General features: G+C 37.5%; 1 protein-coding gene across 1 annotated transcript; it reads left to right on the top strand.

Moving 5' to 3' along the window:
• The first annotated feature begins 396 nt into the window (after positions 1 to 396).
• Positions 397 to 14,402, top strand: LOC108411791 (cytoglobin-2-like). The gene is made up of 3 exons (XM_017683538.2): positions 397 to 826; positions 10,896 to 11,127; positions 12,530 to 14,402. The coding sequence occupies exons 1-3, from the start codon at positions 636 to 638 to the stop codon at positions 12,692 to 12,694; spliced, it is 588 nt and encodes a 195-aa protein (XP_017539027.1). The 5' UTR covers positions 397 to 635; the 3' UTR covers positions 12,695 to 14,402.
• The last annotated feature ends 4,462 nt before the right edge of the window (positions 14,403 to 18,864 follow it).

Genomic DNA, 18,864 nt, shown 5'->3' with positions numbered 1-18,864 from the left:
AGTGTGAATTGACTCTGTTGCCATTGTACAGAAAACTCCCTGAGTTTTATCCCTGAGTCCTAGGGGATAAATAACTTCTGAATCCTTTCATTAGCTTTCCTGCTGTGACATCTTGGTGTGGTTCTCTTGACGATTTCCTGATGCCTGCAAACACAGGCCACACAATGCTTTACATACTCACAGTTTAGAGCAGTAGGGGAGGATTATAACACAACTGTGTTATGCAACTTATGCTGACTAAGAATGAATTTGCAGTCGCCTGATAAAAAAGGGCAGAGTTTAAAGGAGGGGTGGGGTGGAAGAGAGGTTAGAAAAGCTGTGTGTGAGTGAAATAGGATAGCTTGGGGGGGTGGGGGGGGGGAGGGTGGCAGAGAGAGAAAGGCAGAAGGTTGGCTGAATGGTATAGAATTTAGAGACGGAGGTGGGCAAATGGTATAGGGGAGGAAATGAATGAGTGAGTGAGTGAGTGAGCTAGAGTGAGAGAGAATATAAAAGATGGAAGTGGGAGGGTATTATTCATTCAGCATATGCCATTTACTTTGACTTGGACACTCACCAAAAAGTAAACGAGAGAGAGAGAGAGAGAGAGAGAGAGAGAGAATTTTGAGGGGTTCAAAAGAGTTTTAAAACTGTGTATGTGTGTGTCTGGTGTCTGTGTGTGTGTGAGCATATACCGGCAAGGCTGTGAGATGGAGAGAAACGGGGAAGTGCAGGAACAGATGGAAAGACCAGAGGCACTCACAGATGGTGAAAGAGCTACCATTCAAAACACCTGGGCAAAAGTGTATGAGAACAAAGAAGCTGCAGGAGTCGCAGTGCTTATGAGGTATTACTATTTGTTTCTCAGTCTCTCTCTCTCTCTCTCTCTCTCTCTCTTTCTCTCATTCTTCCTCTCCTCAGATTAATTGGATTTATTTTTAGATCAGTGTTTCCTTGTCTCACCTCTGCACCTCTGCACTGTACATTTTGGTTCTGTGCACATTTGCGTTTCTGATTTGGATTCTAACTCTGAATTAGATTCTAATTCTGCTTTGTGTTTTAATTCAGATTTAGATTGTAGTTCTTTATTCTGACTTTCTGAACTGGACTATACTACTCATTAAGATGTTAATTTTGGTTTTGATTCCAATTTTAATTTAGGTTCCAATTCTAATTTTTCATCTTAATTCTAATTCTCAATTTTGATTGCCATTGTAACCCTGCATTCTAATTCTGGCTTAGATTCTAATTCTGTTTTGGATCCCAATTCCAATTGAGATTTCGATTCTAATTTGAAATCCAGTTCTGATGCAGATTCTAATTGCAATCTACATTCAAATTCTAATTGATGCTCACAGCTGTCTAACAATAGTAGGGGTAGGGCAGAGTGTGGTACAACTTAACACATACTGGACTTTTCTAAAAGATTTTGAGCTTTTTATATACAAGCAACCTATATGTATCTGCTACAAGCAACCAGGAAACTTAATTTTGTGAACAGCCGAAAGTGTTGTGAGTACGAATGTTACACCTCACCTCATAAGCGGAGTTAACTGTAACAGCCTGAGGAGCTAGTCGTACCATTTACTAGGAATGTATTGTAAACAGGTACAAGCACAATTAATTCAAGAGAACTCTGTGTTACTTGAACCAGATGAGCTATCAAACCTAAATGCATGAAAGTATTTGGAAGACATATGAAGTGACAGAGACTGTAAAACAACAATAATTATAATTATTAATATTATACCTCAAAGTAGAACAGTAAATATCACCACAATAAAATCAAACACAGGCCCCTGTGTTTCTATTGATAGAAAAAATCTGGGTGGGTCTGTAGGAGTGTGTGGTGCCCTTATAGTACGTACAATTAGTACACACAATGTGGTTTTCTTATCCATCCCATCCATCCATCCATTTTCTAAGCCGCTTCTCCGTCAGGGTCGCAGGGGGGTGCTGGAGCCTATCCCAGCAGTCTTCGGGCGGACTTTCTTATGTAAAGTACAAATCCTGGAAGAGACATCTTCTAGGAAAGTAAGTGTTGATGTGAAAGTAAAAAGCATTGGAATAAAGTGTAAAATTAAATGAAAACGAATGAGAATGTATTTAATTTCAATATTATCTGAATGTTTTTTTCAACTTATTTCATTTTTGTTTGGATAAACTACATTTAAAGCAGTATACGTTGCTGGGCGAAAAACAGAGCTATTTAACAGAAACATGTACAGAAGCCTCAAGAACTAAATGTATTATTTTTATGTGGCTTGTGTTCAGTTTCTCAAAAAAAATTTTATAAATGTCAGAGATATTTTTCACACCTCCAAAGTTCAGTCTTAGAAGTTGGTTTCATCTTCTGCTTTTCACAATTTGTACTTGAAATGTAGACTCATCAGTCTATAAAACCTTAGTCTACATCTTTCAGCACCACACACACAAACCCCCCCCCCCCCCCCCCCCCCCCACACTGCAGGAATGTGCCAGTCTAATTTTCAAACAGGGGGATTAATGATTGAGTAAGAGATGCAAATTTGAATCCCTGACTGACTGACTCACTGACAGACTTACAGACTGGATGAATGAATCAACACATGAATCTGTGAATGGACAAATAGAGAGACAGATGGAGGAAGAGATGGATGGATGAATAGATGGACAGATGCAAAAATGAAGGCTGACTGACTGAAGAATTTGGGGGATTAATGTACAGATATAGGTATGTACAGTCATATGCAATAGTTTGAACACCCCTGATTAAATTACACATTTTGGTGACAAAAAATATGCATAAGTACTTGCCCAAACTTTTGCATGTGACTGTATGTATGCATGGATGGATGAAAGGATGGATGCATGAAGGAATGAAAAAAATGACTGACTGAGTTAAAGTGACATTCCTGATTCATACTGTTTGATGTTATTTGTCACATGTCTTATGTTGCGTGGTGTAGCACTTTATCACATCACTCAGAATTCATGATTTCATGGGGTTTTTTTCCATCACTACAATATCCGGCATGCATTACACAAACACATCATACAACCACTGGGAACTGGCAAATCCTAACTGGTAGCATAGTCATTGATGTAGAAGCTGATAAATACAGATGTGATATTTGCCTTATAGTAATTTTAGCAATCTGGTTTCTTTCTGCTTTAGCCAGCTAGTGAGAAAACATACACAGCCGCCCTCAAGTATCCCACAATGCTTGCAGTTTTTCAAATGCTCTTCCCACCTTCAAGATACATTTTTGACCAGAAAATCTTGCTGTAGAGACTATTACTGCACCACTGTAGGAGTAAGCATGTTTACAACAGATGTACCAATCGTTGCTTTTTCCATTTTAGCCAGAATGTCCATTTGAAGGATGAATAGATGGATGGATCTAAATGTTCAGAGGAGAAGAAAAGCAGTGTCAGCCTGTTCTTCAGTTCATTCAGAGCTGACAGATTTAGCAGCAGTTGAACAGAATTTGTTCGGTACTGTGCAAAAGTCAGACCACCCTTCATTTATTTACTTTCCACTCAAAAATTGCAATTAAGTACAAGTTAATCTTTCAGGAGATGTTTCTGAGGAGATAAGATATTAGATAATCCACTTGCATGAGGAAGGAAAACAACTGGAAAAAAACAGTTTTCAGAACTGGAGTTAAAACTGATTAAAATATATAAAGAATATGAGACTGCCAACACCTGTCAAGTTGTTGTTGACCACAGCCATGCCGGCAGAGTGTTCTCTTTACTAACAGCTCATTCTCTGCTCAGCTCATGTCTGACTCTCTCAGCTCTTTTTAACGCTCCTTAGACATAATCCCCCAGGCGTACCTAACCCTGGCCTTTGTAATAAGAGCAGAAAAATTCCACAAATGAATGTTGAAACCTAACTAAAACCAACACCCAAAAGCATTTCTTGAACATGATACAATATGTTTGTTTTTTCCTGACGCTGAAAAAATAAATAACATAATGGCCATTTATAGCTATATTGGATGGAAGTTAAATAAATGGTCTTTGACTTTTGCACAGTGCTGTACCTTTTCAATAGTTTCACTGTTTGCTCAGGAGAAGCACCAAAAAGGGAGAGATTAATCTCTCCATCACATTTCTGTACGTTTACTAAGAAAATCCAAGACTTGTTATGCAGCTGGTATGAACTTTTTGGATCATGTGATCACGGCGACCTGAGTGAGTTTTCATTCTGTGGCTGACAGAATGTGCATGTTTGAGTGTCTGTGTGCACTCGTGTTCCTGTGTGCTTCAGGCAAATATAGATAACATTCACCATTGTGCATCCATTTTTTCACACAGTAGATGAAAACGAGAAGTCCTGTGATTTATTAACTGTGTGGTACAGATGGAGTAAATGTATACGAGTTGAAAACAGGATTCCACACTGCTGCATACAGTTTTAGTTTTGCGTTTATGTGTGAGAGAGAATGTGTGAGCGAGAGTGTGAAAGGGCAGGACTGCTAAGGAGTCCTGAGGGTCAACATCCTTAGTTTGCACAGCAGCAGAGAAAGAACTTTAAGCACTTCATATTCATCTTAAGTAGGTCAGCTACTCTCTCTCTCTCTCTCTCTCTCTCTCTCTCTCTCTCTCTCTCTCTCTCTCTCTCTCTCTCTCAGTGTGTGTACGTTTCTTCCATTCTAGTGTTTCTTAATTGTGTCGTTCTGTTTATTTTGTTTTGGCAGAGCTCATTCAAATCATGCAAATGTTTCAAGTCATTTAAAGGGGCATTTCAACCATTTTTTAAAATTTCAGCATAATTAAATCATAGAGATGTAAACGAACTAATTCAGAGTGGTTTGGTGTGAAATGATTAATGGTAGGGAAACAAATTTACTCAATACAAATATAGCTATTTCATGACCATTAAACCTATGCATGCATAAAGGGCAATAAAAAATGATTTTAAATACCTTAATAAGCTTCAATAAGAACATAGTGACCATGCATACTGCACCAAACGTAGAGCACGTTTTTTCTAACTTTATGACAACATGTTACAAAGACAATGACCTTTAGATTTCATGCCTTTGTACCTCAATATTTTAGGCAGATTCGAAATCCAGTTTCTGCCAAAAAATAAAAGCTTTAAAGTGAAAGAAAGTTTACCGCTTGCTGTTGTGGGATTTTTTTACATTGCCAATGTAATACAGCCATTTCTAAAACATCCACGCAGTCCTTAAATGGCCAGAGCCCACTGGCAGGTCCTAAGTTTTATTACACACTTATATGACCTAACAGTAGCTCAGCCAGTTTACAGTGAAGTCCCTGTATTTACTGAATAATAAGCCTTAGTATGTAATAAGCCTGTGATTTAAAGGGGTTAATGGTCATCAAGTCACATGTCTTCAGAATAACTGAGATAGTTTAATTGCATTTCTGAGGTGACAACCCATTAAAAAATCTGAATGCAGTACATTCTGATACCTCTGCACTGTGGTTTATTAGATAAAATAGCTAAATTAATTTATAAACATCATTAATCCCCAAATCGCAGGGCACACAGAAAAAATCTAGATGTCAGTCATGTTTTAGACAGAGTTCTGCATGCATTTTTCCTGGCTACATGAAAACACTGACAATGTAACTTTCAAAATTCTCCAGTCTGGAGAGCATTTTCAGAAATTTCTGAATACATGTGGACAGGGCTAAATTTTTACATAAATAATGGTAAACAAAAAAAGTTTTCTTTATGGACTATTTTAGATCTAAATGATTGAACTACGCAGAAATTTTAAACAATTAGCGGAATTCTCCATCAATCTGTGGACTAGCATTAATCTGTGGATGAATGAATGTATGAATGAACAAATCAATTAATTAAGTGTACAGTTTCTCAGGTCTGGAGGTATTTTAGAGAGCTTAGTGTATGACAGCTGACTAATTTCTTCATGAGAAATTCTCCCTCTGACATCCATTGTACATAGCCAACCATATTCAGTGCAGTGCAGACATCAGTGTACCATTTACGAGTAAATTCTATCCGCAGTGAAGTGTTGGGGGGTGTAGTAACATTAGGGGAAAGCACACCTCCCTTATGTTTTTTGCCAAGAAAACTCATAGGGCCAGTTTCCTTGTATTAAATCTAGTCAATGACAGAACTGTAACACAAATAGTGATTCATATTTGACAATACTTTTTAGTCTAGGCTTTGGATTAATCTTAGTCTGGGAAACAGGCTTATACAATATACACATTCATCAGCTCGTTCTTTAGTGTCTGATGGGTTCAATCAGGTGTGTTAGAAGAGGAACTCACTAAAGTGTGCCACGTTGATGCACGTCATAACTGAGACTAGAACTTTATCAGATAAAATAGGCCTGTAAATGCAGTCTAAAACACTGAAATGGTACATACTAGAATATAATGGAGAGCTGGGCCTTAGTTGGGGTCATAAATAAAAAACCTGGTCAAAAACTAGGAAAAACACCTCTACCGTGATATTATTTTCTGCTAGCACCCTTATGGGATTCTAGTAGTATGTTAGTGCTAAGCTAACAGCAAATCACACAAACAGTTTTTGGCCCTTCTAGATTGAATGTGGACAGCTCGTAAAGAGCATTCTATTTTTTAATTGAAGCTTGTAACAGACATAAAAACATATGTTTTACCCTGTATGTTGCAGTTTTATAGTGACTCTTACAGTGAGTCTTTTTTGAAATCTGACTGAAACAGATTGGTCAGTCAAACATTCATACTCACAGTCAGTGCTGTATCTCAAACTTCTAGAAAGCCATGAGTTACATTTTTTTTTCAGACAAAATTTACATACTCAATTCAAACTTCCTGCTGCCAGTTGCTAATTGTGTTTTAATGTAATCTCACTCATTAGGCCTTCAGTTCAGCTCCTGAAGTCCTAATCAATGTGAATGCTCACATGGCTGGGAGTGATCCCTTAATCTGTTTGTTTCAAACCAAAACTTGATAAAGTAAAATTACTATTACAATACTTGTAGAGTTTAAATATAACAAGCATGATGATTCTATCAAGTAAAATGTACTGAAAAATGATGTACATATTTTTGCATTAGGCTTCTGAAGACCTGGAAGCCTTTGTTTATGGAAAGTACGAGCTGCTTTTCACATTGTGTGAACACTTCATGGCAAAAATCTCATTATACATTAAAGTTAAGTACATTTTTTCCTTCAGGGCCTTCAATGGTAATTTGTGTTCTTTTAAGCATTCAGGACTATGAAACATCCTCATCTAAAGATAACACCTCAAGGGGTGTAGCAGTAGGTTTTTAATTAGACCTTTTCACCTCTGCTAAATTAGATTTGTTCCTGGAGGGGCATCTCATACCAGCACCTTTAAAAGATATACTCATGTTAACTTTAGTAGAAACCCCTACCTTGTAGCTCCACTTAGCTTGTGTACAGTTAGAGACTGCATATTGTGATGCTCAGTTTGTGTTAGCCATCTAGCTAGCCTTTAAGACTGTCATCAGTGGTCAGTTTCTGACTACAGAGGTGCTCTTGATTTGATATTGGTGGTAGACCACTCTCAACCAAGCAGTGATACTGCCTTGTGTAAACAACTTGGCAACATTGCAGTGGCTGGACCAGCACATCACACTACATACTAATACCAGCAATTGCGCATTGGAAGGTGGCTGTCCCAAACCCTACCCCTTAAATTTCTTTTAGATATTTTTTTTAGATTTTTAATATGAACATGGCAACTTTTAGATTTATCATGACTTTTTAAAAGTCTTAAATAACAAAACTATGTTAAAAAATTGCTGTCTCGCAGTTTTAATCCATAGATGGGGCCTTAGTTTAGCCACACCCCTGCATTTTGGTCCATATTTCCTGAGCCATTAGACATGACATCAAACTTTTGTCCCCTGATTTCTTGATTTAGGACAAAAAAATTCCACAGGATGTGGAGAGCAGCCATTTGTTGAAGGGATATCTCTGAGACATCCTGGCTCCTAGGTGGGGGAGACTGTAAATTCCTGGGTGGGCCTCAACACCTCTTATTTTATTTACCAAGATAGAGGCAGTTGCCCATCCAGTAGGGGCTTTCTGGGTTGTTTAGACAAAGAGACAACTAGAGGGCATGGTTTACATGGTTGACTATAAGTCCATAAGCTTGTGGAAGCTTAGTTAGACTTGCTTGGTTGAGAAGATGTGCGTTTATTAAACTTCTTTTTCCTCGACAAAGTCTCCACTCCTGTTTCTTCAAGAAACCAACACTTGCCAGCAGAAGTCAACACTATTGAGTTGGATTGGGGGAGCGCATGCAGTTTTCTCATATGTATTATTAGACTCAATCAGACACATACACACATCTCCCAGACAGTCTCTCAGAGAGAAATGTTTTTTCCACTTAAACACACACATTCCTTTTTTCTTGCTGTGATTATCTTAGAAGCAGGATGAAACAGCTGGAGCAGATGTTGTCTCATGTGGAGCAGATACGTTCCGTGTGTTGTTGCAGTGGTAGATAAGTGCACTAGAAGTACAGTGAGATGGATAAGCATTTGGAAAAGACAGGGAAGTAGAGTAATTAATTTCATTTAAATTTCATTTGACTATTTCTGTTAATTAAATGTGTTTAAAATCCAGCAATTAGAAATAAACATTTTGTGTAGGCCATACAAGCCAATGTCAAATTCTACAAGTCAAATTCTACAATAATGCTAATTTTTATAAGCACCTCTATGGGATTCTAGAAACATGTCTAACAGTTAAGCTAACAGCGATTCACATAAAAAACAAATGGGTCCCACTCTTTGTAAATCAAAATGGAATTGATTAATTTCACTTTCACATCAGTTACTAATGTTGTTAGTGTTTCATTTGAGATGTTAGAATCCTGATTGGGTTATTTTCTATTGGGAGTATAATCCATTAGTTTTCAACCAGAATATAAGATTTACTACAAATACTTGTAGTACAAGCATAATGAGTATGTTAAATAAACTTTAACTAAAAATAACAGACATGCATGTTTTTTTAGTTCAAAGAAATCTTAAAGAATTCTCTGGAGGCCTAGAAGGCCCTGAGTGCACCTCGCTGGTAAAATCCCTGCAGGGATACTTTTCCACACCTTTAAAGTTCACTGTTGTGTCGTTTTCAGTTACATGGGATCCTTGTTTTATTCTAAAAAATGAATTGAAATTGGGAGTAGAACTCATCCTTCTTCCAGTCTAATGCCCTACGGAGTCCTATCTCAACTTTCCAGTGACTCAGTTCTCAAGCCATTATCCTATCACCTCCTTGTTCCTCAGTCCTATCTGCCAGTCTTATCACTGTCCAAAGCAGGGTGGGGGGTTCCAACCCTCTAGCCAAAAGCAGTAGCAGCACAAGTTCTCTCCCCTCCTTTAATCGCAGCCTCCCCTCATGCTCTCACCATAAGATGAAAACATGGTCTAAACTACCAGATGAGAAAATTAATAACATTTACTCAAAGGCAGCTATGTAATATTGACGTGCCCCATATGAATTATATAACTACATATATCATCACAGTCCAAAGACAAGCAGATCTCCAGAATAACTTAATAACTTTACAGAAGATTCTTAACTTTTAATGCAAAGAGGTTTTATTCTAAGTGATTTGTATTGATCAGTTCTTCATTACATTTTCACAGAATGTAAAGAACAGCTGCTGTGTTTAAATGATGTAGAAAAATAAAAATCAACAAAAATTGAGATACATGTTTTTCTTTGGACAGTACCTATGCATTTTGTTTGTGTTGTAGAAAAGAAATGCTTTGTGTAAGAAGGATGATTTGTGCAAAGCCCCCCCCACCACCACCTGGATGGATGGGTGGATAGATAGATAGATAGATAGATAGATAGATAGATAGATAGATAGATAGATAGATAGATAGATAGATAGATAGATAGATAGATAGATAGATAGATAGATAGATAGATAGGGAAATGGGGCTTGATAGCAGTAGGTAAATGGTTGCTGTTTTTGGCAGTGAATGTTCTTTGTCATAAGGGAAAGGAAAAAAGAGTAGAGCCATGATGATGAAAGAGATACAGAAAAGAGAAGGAGGATGAAAGAGAGAGAAAGAGAGGGAAAAATGATTGCCCTACTTCCTCCATTGAGACTCTAAACACAGAGGGGGTTTGACCCCTCGTTTGATTCATAATACAGGCCACTGAAACCCCCCTTTGAGCCATTCTAGCACTATTCAATGGATGGCTGTGGAGGCCACAGCCAATTTAATTCTACATGTGTCCAATTTAGAAGTGTGTGTCCACAAAGTGCTTGCCATGTGCTTTGATCTCCAGAGAAACCCTCAATGAAAGAACTGCAAGCTGGCCCTTTGTTTTGACCTGCAGTTGCACAGTGTAGGAGCTTGTTTTTGAATGGTCAGAATAGTTTCTGCATGAATGTGTAGTAAGGCCAGACTGTGAGTGCTGTATTGATGGGCCTTTAAATTAAACAAAATATTACAAACGCTGGTATGCCAGGAATATCTGAGATAGCAGGTAGGCCAAAATAAACACACCCGCTCAAAGTAAATCATAATTAATGCACTGTTCCATCTTTCCTCCTCTTCTGCACAACTACATATAAGCCAAGTAATTTTTCTATATGGGCAGGGCTTAATATGTGCCAGATCCAGATCCACTCCTTTTAGATGGGGTCCAGCACCTATTTTCAGCAAGATAGTTCAGTACTGTGGAAAAGTCAGACCATTTTTTCTTTATCTGGTTTCCAGTCAAAAAAGCCCTTAGGGGAATAAATAAATTTTTTGGTTCTGTTAATGAAAAAAAATTAATAATAAAAAAATACTTATATACAGTATATTAGTATTAGTTGTATTGCTTTACCAACCCTCATCATAAATTCAAATAAACAAACATGAATGGAATAAATGCATTTTGTCTTATTTGTATTCAAGTAGACAAAGAAAAAAGAGATATGTGACTGATCTGTGTTTTAGGCTCTTTACAAGCTTCCCCTCAGCAAAGCAGTTCTTCAGCCAGTTCCGGCACATAGATGATCCTGAAGAGATGCAGGCAAGCACCCAGCTCAGGAAACATGCTCTGAGGGTGATGAGTGCCCTCAACACATTGGTGGAGAATGTCCATGATGGAGAAAAAACAGCAGAAGTGCTCAAAGTGGTGGCCAAATCACACGCAGTGAAACACAACGTGGAGCCAGGGTACTTCAAAGTGAGTGAGACTTGGAGAATATTTATCCTGATTTTTCTTTACTAAAAGAAAATGCAAAGAAAACACATTTGTGCTCCCATCAGTTTTAAGGCAACCAGAAATGAAGATCAACAGATATAAGTTCATAATCTGTACTAGTGGGAAAACAGTGATTTATTAATCTACTTTGACCTGTGTTTTAGCTAAAATAGTACAACGATATGTTATCTTTTTGTTTCTTGTAAATATACATCCATTCTAAGATTGATGCTTGCAACACATTCCAAAAATGTTGGGACAGGGATAGTTTAATACCAGAAACACTGAAATGTTCAAAAAATGTCATAAACAGGCAATGCAACTCATGCTTGGATGTAAAAGAAGAATCCAAGGGAGGCCTAGTCCTTTATCAGTAAAGATGGACAAGACTCATCACTCTGCCAAAAATGCATCAGCAAAAAATCCAGTAGTTTAAAAAAATTCAAGCTGAAGTTATAAGGAGTGTTTTATCCCATGCTACTTTTTGGATGGAGGCAGAATGCAGGACAGCCAGTCACAACGGAGCCTATTTACATCTATCAGCCTTAAAGGCACAGCAACAAAAACAGCCTGTTTAATTAAGAGATAAACAGGTGCATAAAACCACACAAATGTCATAAGTGAAAGAAAAACACAAGATACAACCCCTTTACAACTCTCCCTTCTGTGTAAGGCTGTATTTTAGCCAGGCTAGCTTTCACTGTGAATTGTTTACATGTTTCAAAATGGTGCTGTATGAGAGCCAACAAGAGGATTATAAATGAAATATGGGTGTGAAACGAATGACAAAGAGTTGCTTTTATGGTACAATAGACTGTTTCCAAAAGTAATAACTGACATGCCTCTCTGATTTACTTAAATTACTCATGACCATCATGCTACCCAAACCAATTTTGGAGTTTGTATCTCACACTTGCTCACTAAATATCTAGAACCTGTTTGGCATTTCAGTGCAAATAATTTTAGCTCAGAACTTATCATCATGTTACCCAAAACATCTAGTACCCAAAAATAATTATATAGTACTAGGATTGCAAAAGAAAGCATTGCCAATTTCCACAATGCCTGAGTGTTGATATATTTGTGAAAATGTACTATTGTCTGGTAATATAGAGAGAGGGCAAAAACATTTGTTACTTTTAATGTAAGTTAATGTAAAAAGAATCTTATTCCAAGCACTTTAGGAGAATTTATGTTGGTCCAATTAACATGAAATGTTCACTCAGTGTAAAAGACATATGCCATGCTTGAATAATTTGGAAAAGTAACAATTAAAAAAAATGGAAATACATGTTTTCCTTTGGACAGCAATGATATGCCAATATATTGGCCAGGCCTTACTACTAACATCCTCTCCTGTCTATCTATTCTGTCTTTCCTGTAGATCCTGGCTGGAGTTATTCTAGAAGTGCTGGTGGAGGCCTTCCCAGAGACCTTTGGTACAGAGGCCCAGGGGGCGTGGTCTAAACTGATGGCAGTGGTCTATTGGCACGTTACACAGGTCTATGCTGAGATTGGTTGGGGCTCCATCAACAACACTGCAGAATGAGACAGAGAGAGAGAGAGAGAGAGAGAGAGAGAGAGAGAGAGAGAGATCTCCTTCACCTGCTTCGTTTGGCTGGGACTACAAAATATCTGCAAGACTGCATAGAACATGTCTAACATACATTAGAACAGAAAGGCCTCAGGCCAGTTTTTTATCATTCATCTGACTCTCCGTGGGAACTGAGTCTGCAAAGGTGCAATAACACTGTTTTTCTGGGTAATCATTTACATTCACCAAAGAATATACACATGGACTGTGTATGTGTGTGTGTGTGTGTGTGTGTGTGTGTGTGTGTGAGAGAGAGTAAGAGAGAGAGAGGAGAAAGAGAGAGAGAGAGAGAGAGAAAGAGAAAAAGGCAGGGAGAAAGCAAAAATACACCATTGCTCAAAAGTCTGGAATCACTTGTCATTTTACTACTTTTAAACAATAATAACTCAAACAAGGTATATTAAAATAAGCTAGACAATAAACAGCATTTTTAGACATTTTATTGAATATTTCAATTATTCTGGGAAACAGAGTGTTTTACTATACTATTTATTTTTGTATAATTAACCTTTTTTTATCAATTTACCTGCCTGAAGATTTGGAACAGGAGGCATTTTGGATATTCACTTTATTATGCAGTCATATGCAAAAGCTTGTGCACCCCTGGCCAAATGACATTTTATTGATATCTGATTGATCCGGTCGGGGAAGATGGAAGGGGTATCCTACTACCCAGTTAGCAGATTTAAATTTAAAATCAATAGTTAATAGTATATATATATATATATATCAAGTGCAATTTAGTTTCATGTAGGTTTCAAGCAACTAAACTTGCATGCAAGTTTCACAGTGTAAAGCCAGCCTTAAAATTATGTCATACAGTTATCTGCCACCAGATAATAATAATATTAATAATATTCCAAACTTTTAACTGATTCCAAACTTTTAAACATACATGTATATAAGGAATAGCTTAGCTTTATGTAAATGGCATATACAATAACAACCTTTCTGGTACTGACAATGACATACTGAATCTTACAGTATAGTAATCATAGTAAATGCATTTCCACATTTCTGCTTTTGCTAAACATTGCAGAGGATAATGTTGTGTAATAAAAATCCCATAAAAATAACTGTCCAAAATGTTATTTCACCCCACTATGAGAAACTTGCACTTTTACCTTGGTCTTATTCATCATATCCACAGTAAACTAAACTATGTAAACATTTTTGTTGTATCTATGTACTGTATACATGAAAAGATGTCAATGATGAAAATGTTGTTCCCACAATACCAAAGTGCCGAGCTTTTCTTTTTTTGATTTATACAAATGTCTAAGTATTACTTGTTAACTCATAAGATAATTATTATGATTACTTTAATTTAGTCCAATAATGTCCTACAATATCCTACAGTGTCATATAACATTTGATTTAGTCCAATTATTCCTATTATAAGGTTTAAATCTCTGTTTTTAATTAAATAAGATTATTTTACATTGTGGACTAGTGATGACAGTGTGTGGCAGTGGTCACATCATGGAAGTGATATTTAAAGGAATTGCTGTATAAGGTTAAAGCAAACTTATTGCAATTATATATCAGTGCTATAAATTGAGATGCATAATCAGTTATTGTATAAACACTTTGTTGTAAGCTGAATAAATGCCATTCCATTCATATTTGGCTGTCTCAAATAAAGCCTGAACTGTCAACATGGGACTCTTGAGTTATGTTATGTATTTAATGTAATCAGTCATCTGTGACAACACACTTCACTAGCCCAATATACAATAAGTTATATTTCAGAGAAGATTAGATTTAACATTCTGTTAAGCAATGTAGTTCATCGTAGTATGCCATGGTTGTCAAGCAACATTATGGTCAAGACAATTTACACTTGCATCTTCTTACATTCTTACAGTTATCTTACATCTTCTCTGATGTCACTCTCTCTTTTACTGTCTGAGAGTATAAACAATCTCAAGTAGTCATGTGTTTTGCTCATATTTTTATCTGTGTAGTTATCACGGTTGAATTTTAAGCAATGGTACAGCCTGGACACGTTTCTCATTGTTATCAGAGGTGGATCTGAATGGCTAGTTGCAAAGAAAAGCCATAATTTGCTGCTGTCATTCAGGTCTTCTCCAGCGTTTGTGGAGAACGGTGCCACTTACTTCCACGGTGAAACATCCAGATGTTGTTAGCACTTTAGGTAACAGATTCTTGAACAAGAACAAAATAAACACTGAATTAATGGCATAGCTGTTCCTCCTGCACATCTCTTATCACGCAGTGTATTTATAAACAGTCATGAATATGTCTATTCTGCCAGGATGAAGGATATTGCTAGCCCTGTGCTAACTGACTCATTTGGCGTCATGTTGCACTTAGCAGTGGTTTAGTGGCTAGTTAAATAAAAATTTTAAAAATGAGTAGCAGTTTTTTATAGTTAGCCCCAGAAAACTCCCAGAACGAAGAGATAACAATACTTAGTTCAGGGCTAATAGTCTTGTTAACTATACCAGTGTTAGCAGTGGTGCAAACTATCACTAGTTTTTGGGTAACCACAGAAAAATCCCAAAATACAGTGCTAAACTCACAAACTGGGCATTGGGATCAACAGCTAAACAACTAAACAGGGCTATTTTAAAATACATTCCACTACAGACTACTAATCACCTGTTAAAACTGTAATCCATAACCTAATCCGAAGAATTACTAGATTAAAGTAAAATTGTAAACTTGTGAAATTGTAAACTGGGTTGTTTTCTGTTACATTTGGATTACTTCTCTTATTTAAATCATGTAATGAAATTAAAACTGGATCAAAAATCAAAATTTTGAGATGCTCTGTTTTAATTTTGAACTACAAGTAGTTCTCCTATCCACCTTGCCAATTGACAGCAGATTTCCATTCATCACAGATTTCCGTATATATACTCTCTCTACCTGCCCAGTGTGCCAAGAGTGTAATTAGTCATGGCCAAACTCATATCACACTCATAATTCATCATAATGATACACAGTGATGTAGACTTCCAGAAAGTAGTACTGCCCAGACATGACTGAAGTGGAATATTTTTCCATGCACTTCGGAGAAGGAAGAATGCTTTCATGTCTTCTTAGTCTTTTTCTTAGTAAACTTTCCCAGCTTTAGCCTCTGATCAATGAGTTGTTTTGAATTGAATTGTACTAAAAGTCTTATAGTTATTCTCTTTTTCATATGTTTTTTAATGAGTTTACATTAGAGTGATTCATACATGACCATGAAAATACACCCTCACTGCAAACGACCCACTGTATAGGTACACAAATGACATTAACCCCAAGTACCAGGCCTGTTACAGTGCTGTGAAAAAGTATTTGATTTCTTCAATTTTTGCTAATCTGTCACATATAAATGTTTCTGATCATCCAACTAATTTTAGTGAAGACAGCATGAGTTAACACAAAATGCAGCTTTTAAACGATCTATCCATTTATACAAGAGAAAGAGTTAAAAATCCATATCACCGATAAGATAAAGTAATTGCCTCCATAAACCTAACAACTGGTTCTGTGACCTTTGGCAGTAACAACTTCAATCAAATGTTTGTGATAACTTGTGAAGAGTCTTTTAGATTGCTGTGGAGGAATTCTTCTTTGCAGAATAATTTTTTTTCTTTTGCTTCACTGGGGGCTTTTTGGACATGAACTACCCATTTAAGGTCCTGTCACAGCATGTCAATGGGATTCAGGATTTTGACTGGGCCGCTCCAAAAACCTTCATTTTGTTTCTTTTGAGCCATTCAGAGGAGGACTTGCTTGCATGCATCAGATGATTGTCCTGCTGCTTAAGCCAACTGCACTTGAGCTTTAGGTCACAAACTGATGGGCGGAAATTCTCCTTCAGGATTTTCTGATAAAGAGCAGAATTCATGGTTCCATCAATTATGACAAGCCATCCAGGTCCTGCAAAAGCAAAGCAGCCCCAGACCATCACACTGCCACCACCATGTTTGACTGTTGGTGTGATGTTCTTACGGTGGAATACAGCGTTAGCTTTACACCAGATCTAACGGGACAATGCCATTCATAATGTTCAACCTTTGACTCATCAGTCCAGAGAATCAAAGCCTTGGGGGTCATTTAGATGTGATTTGGCAAATGCGAGATAAGCCTTTGTGTTCTTTTTGGTCAGCAGTGATTTGCGCCTTGCAGCTCTCCCATGAATTAATCTTTGCCCAGTGTCTTTCTTACTGTGGAAACATGTACATTGACCTTAACTGAAACAAGTGAGCCCTGCAGTTCTTTAGATGTTTGTCTGGGTGTTTTTGTGACCTGCATGAGTGTTTGATGTGCTGGCCATTCCTGGGAAGGTTTACCACTGTTCACCAAGTTTTCTCCATTTGTGGATAATGCTCACTGTGGTTTTGCTGCTGTAGTCCCAGAGCCCTAGCAATGGCTTTATAACCCTTTCCAGACTGTTAGTTTTCAATTACTTTGTTCTGCATCTGTATTTCAATCTCTTTAGCACATGGCATCATGTGTTGCTTTTAGAGACCTTTTAGCCAGCTTCAGGCTGTTTTAGATTTTATTTAAGTGAGGTTTAGATTCAACAGGTCTGGCAGTGATCATGCCTGGGTGTGGCTAGTGAAACTGAACTCAATAGTCAATTGAATTTGTTTAATTGTTTAAATTGCTTTTTCACATGGTAGGTAGAACTGAACAGCATTTTTCTTTCAATAAATGTAATCATCATTTAAAAACAACATTTTATGTTTATTGAGGTTATCTTGGTCAAATACGAAAAGTAGTTTGAGAATCTGAAACATTTAAGTGCAACAAATATGCAAAAATACAAGAAATTGGGAAAAATGCTAGTACTTTTTTCACAGCACTGTACATACAAAGACTAATTTTCAGTATCAACAGGGACTTCAGTGGAAACTGGCTAATAGGTAGACAGGGTTATCTTGGTCATTGCTCCGTACAAAGCAATGAAATGCAGTTAGATGTGCAAGTAGTAGCATAGTGCAAAAACTAATTAAATATAAGAAGCAGACTGCTTCTTCAAACATTTTTGAAAGAATGGATCGCTTTCAGGAACTCAATGAATTCCAACGTGGTACCATGATAAGATGCCACCTGTGCTCCAAACTTCATGTGGCCTCCAGATTAGCTCAAGAACAGCGTAGAGAGCTTCATGGAATGAGTTTCCAAAGCCAAGCAGCTACATCCAAGTTTTACATCACCAAGCGCAATGCAAAGCGTTGAATGCAGTGGTGTAAAGCGCCGCTACTGGACTCTAGAGCAGCGGAGACGTGTTCTCTGGAGTGACAAATCATGCTTCTCCATCTGTCAATCCAATGGACGAGTCTGGGTTTGGCAGTTGCCAGGACAACGGTACTTGTCTGACTGAATTGTGCCAAGTATAAAGTTTGGTGGAGGGAGGATTATGGTGTGGGGTTGTTTTTCAGGAGTTGGGCTCAGCCCCTTAGTTCCAGTGAAAGGAACTCTTAATGCTTCAGCAGACCAAGAGATTTTGGACAATTTCATGCTCCCAACATTGTGGGAACAGTTTGGGGATGGCCCCTTCCTGTTCCAACATGACTGCGTACCAGTGCACAAAGCAAGGTCCATAAAGACATGGATGAGTCCTGATCAACCTTTGGGTTGAATTAGAGCGGAGACTGCGAGCCAGGCCTTCTCGCCCAACATCAGTGTCTGACCTCACAAATGCGCTTCTGGAAGAATGGTCAAAAATTCCCATAAACACACTCCTAACCCTTGTGGAAAGCCTTCCCAGAAGAGTTGAAGCTGTTATCGCTGCAAAGGGTGGGCTGACATCATATTAAACCCTACAGATTAAGAATGGGATGTCACTCAAATTCATATGCATGTGAAGGCAGACGAGCAAATACTTTTGGCAATATAGTGTAAAACTGTATGGGGAGCAAGAAATTCAGGCACATTTTACTTTTCAGAACCCCTAAAAAGCAATTAACCATTGCTATTCGAGGTATAATTGTCAAAACTCAGTCACAACATGAGGAAGAAACCCACCTCTATAATAATGGTAATTTCTGTCCTTTTGGGATTCTATTAGATTGTTTATGCTAAGCTAATGGCTGTTTGCATTAACATTTTTACATCAATGCTGCCTTCGATGATAAACAAAAATGGCAAACTAGCCAAAT

The sequence above is a fragment of the Pygocentrus nattereri genome, chromosome 1 (assembly GCF_015220715.1).
Source record: "Pygocentrus nattereri isolate fPygNat1 chromosome 1, fPygNat1.pri, whole genome shotgun sequence".
In the NCBI taxonomy this organism is placed as follows: domain Eukaryota; kingdom Metazoa; phylum Chordata; class Actinopteri; order Characiformes; family Serrasalmidae; genus Pygocentrus; species Pygocentrus nattereri.
The sequence above is the reverse complement of the archived record's forward strand: the minus strand, read 5'-3'. Positions and strand labels throughout refer to the sequence as shown.

What these genes read in the sequence shown, in the direction of transcription:
- LOC108411791 (XM_017683538.2), top strand. Translation starts at nt 636, where the DNA reads ATGTGTGTGTCTGGTGTCTGTGTGTGTGTGAGCATATACCGGCAAGGC. An exon ending in GGAGTCGCAGTGCTTATGAG is followed by an intron (nt 827 to 10,895) that starts GTATTACTATTT and finishes TCTGTGTTTTAG; the next exon opens with GCTCTTTACAAGCTTCCCCT. An exon ending in TGGAGCCAGGGTACTTCAAA is followed by an intron (nt 11,128 to 12,529) that starts GTGAGTGAGACT and finishes TCTTTCCTGTAG; the next exon opens with ATCCTGGCTGGAGTTATTCT.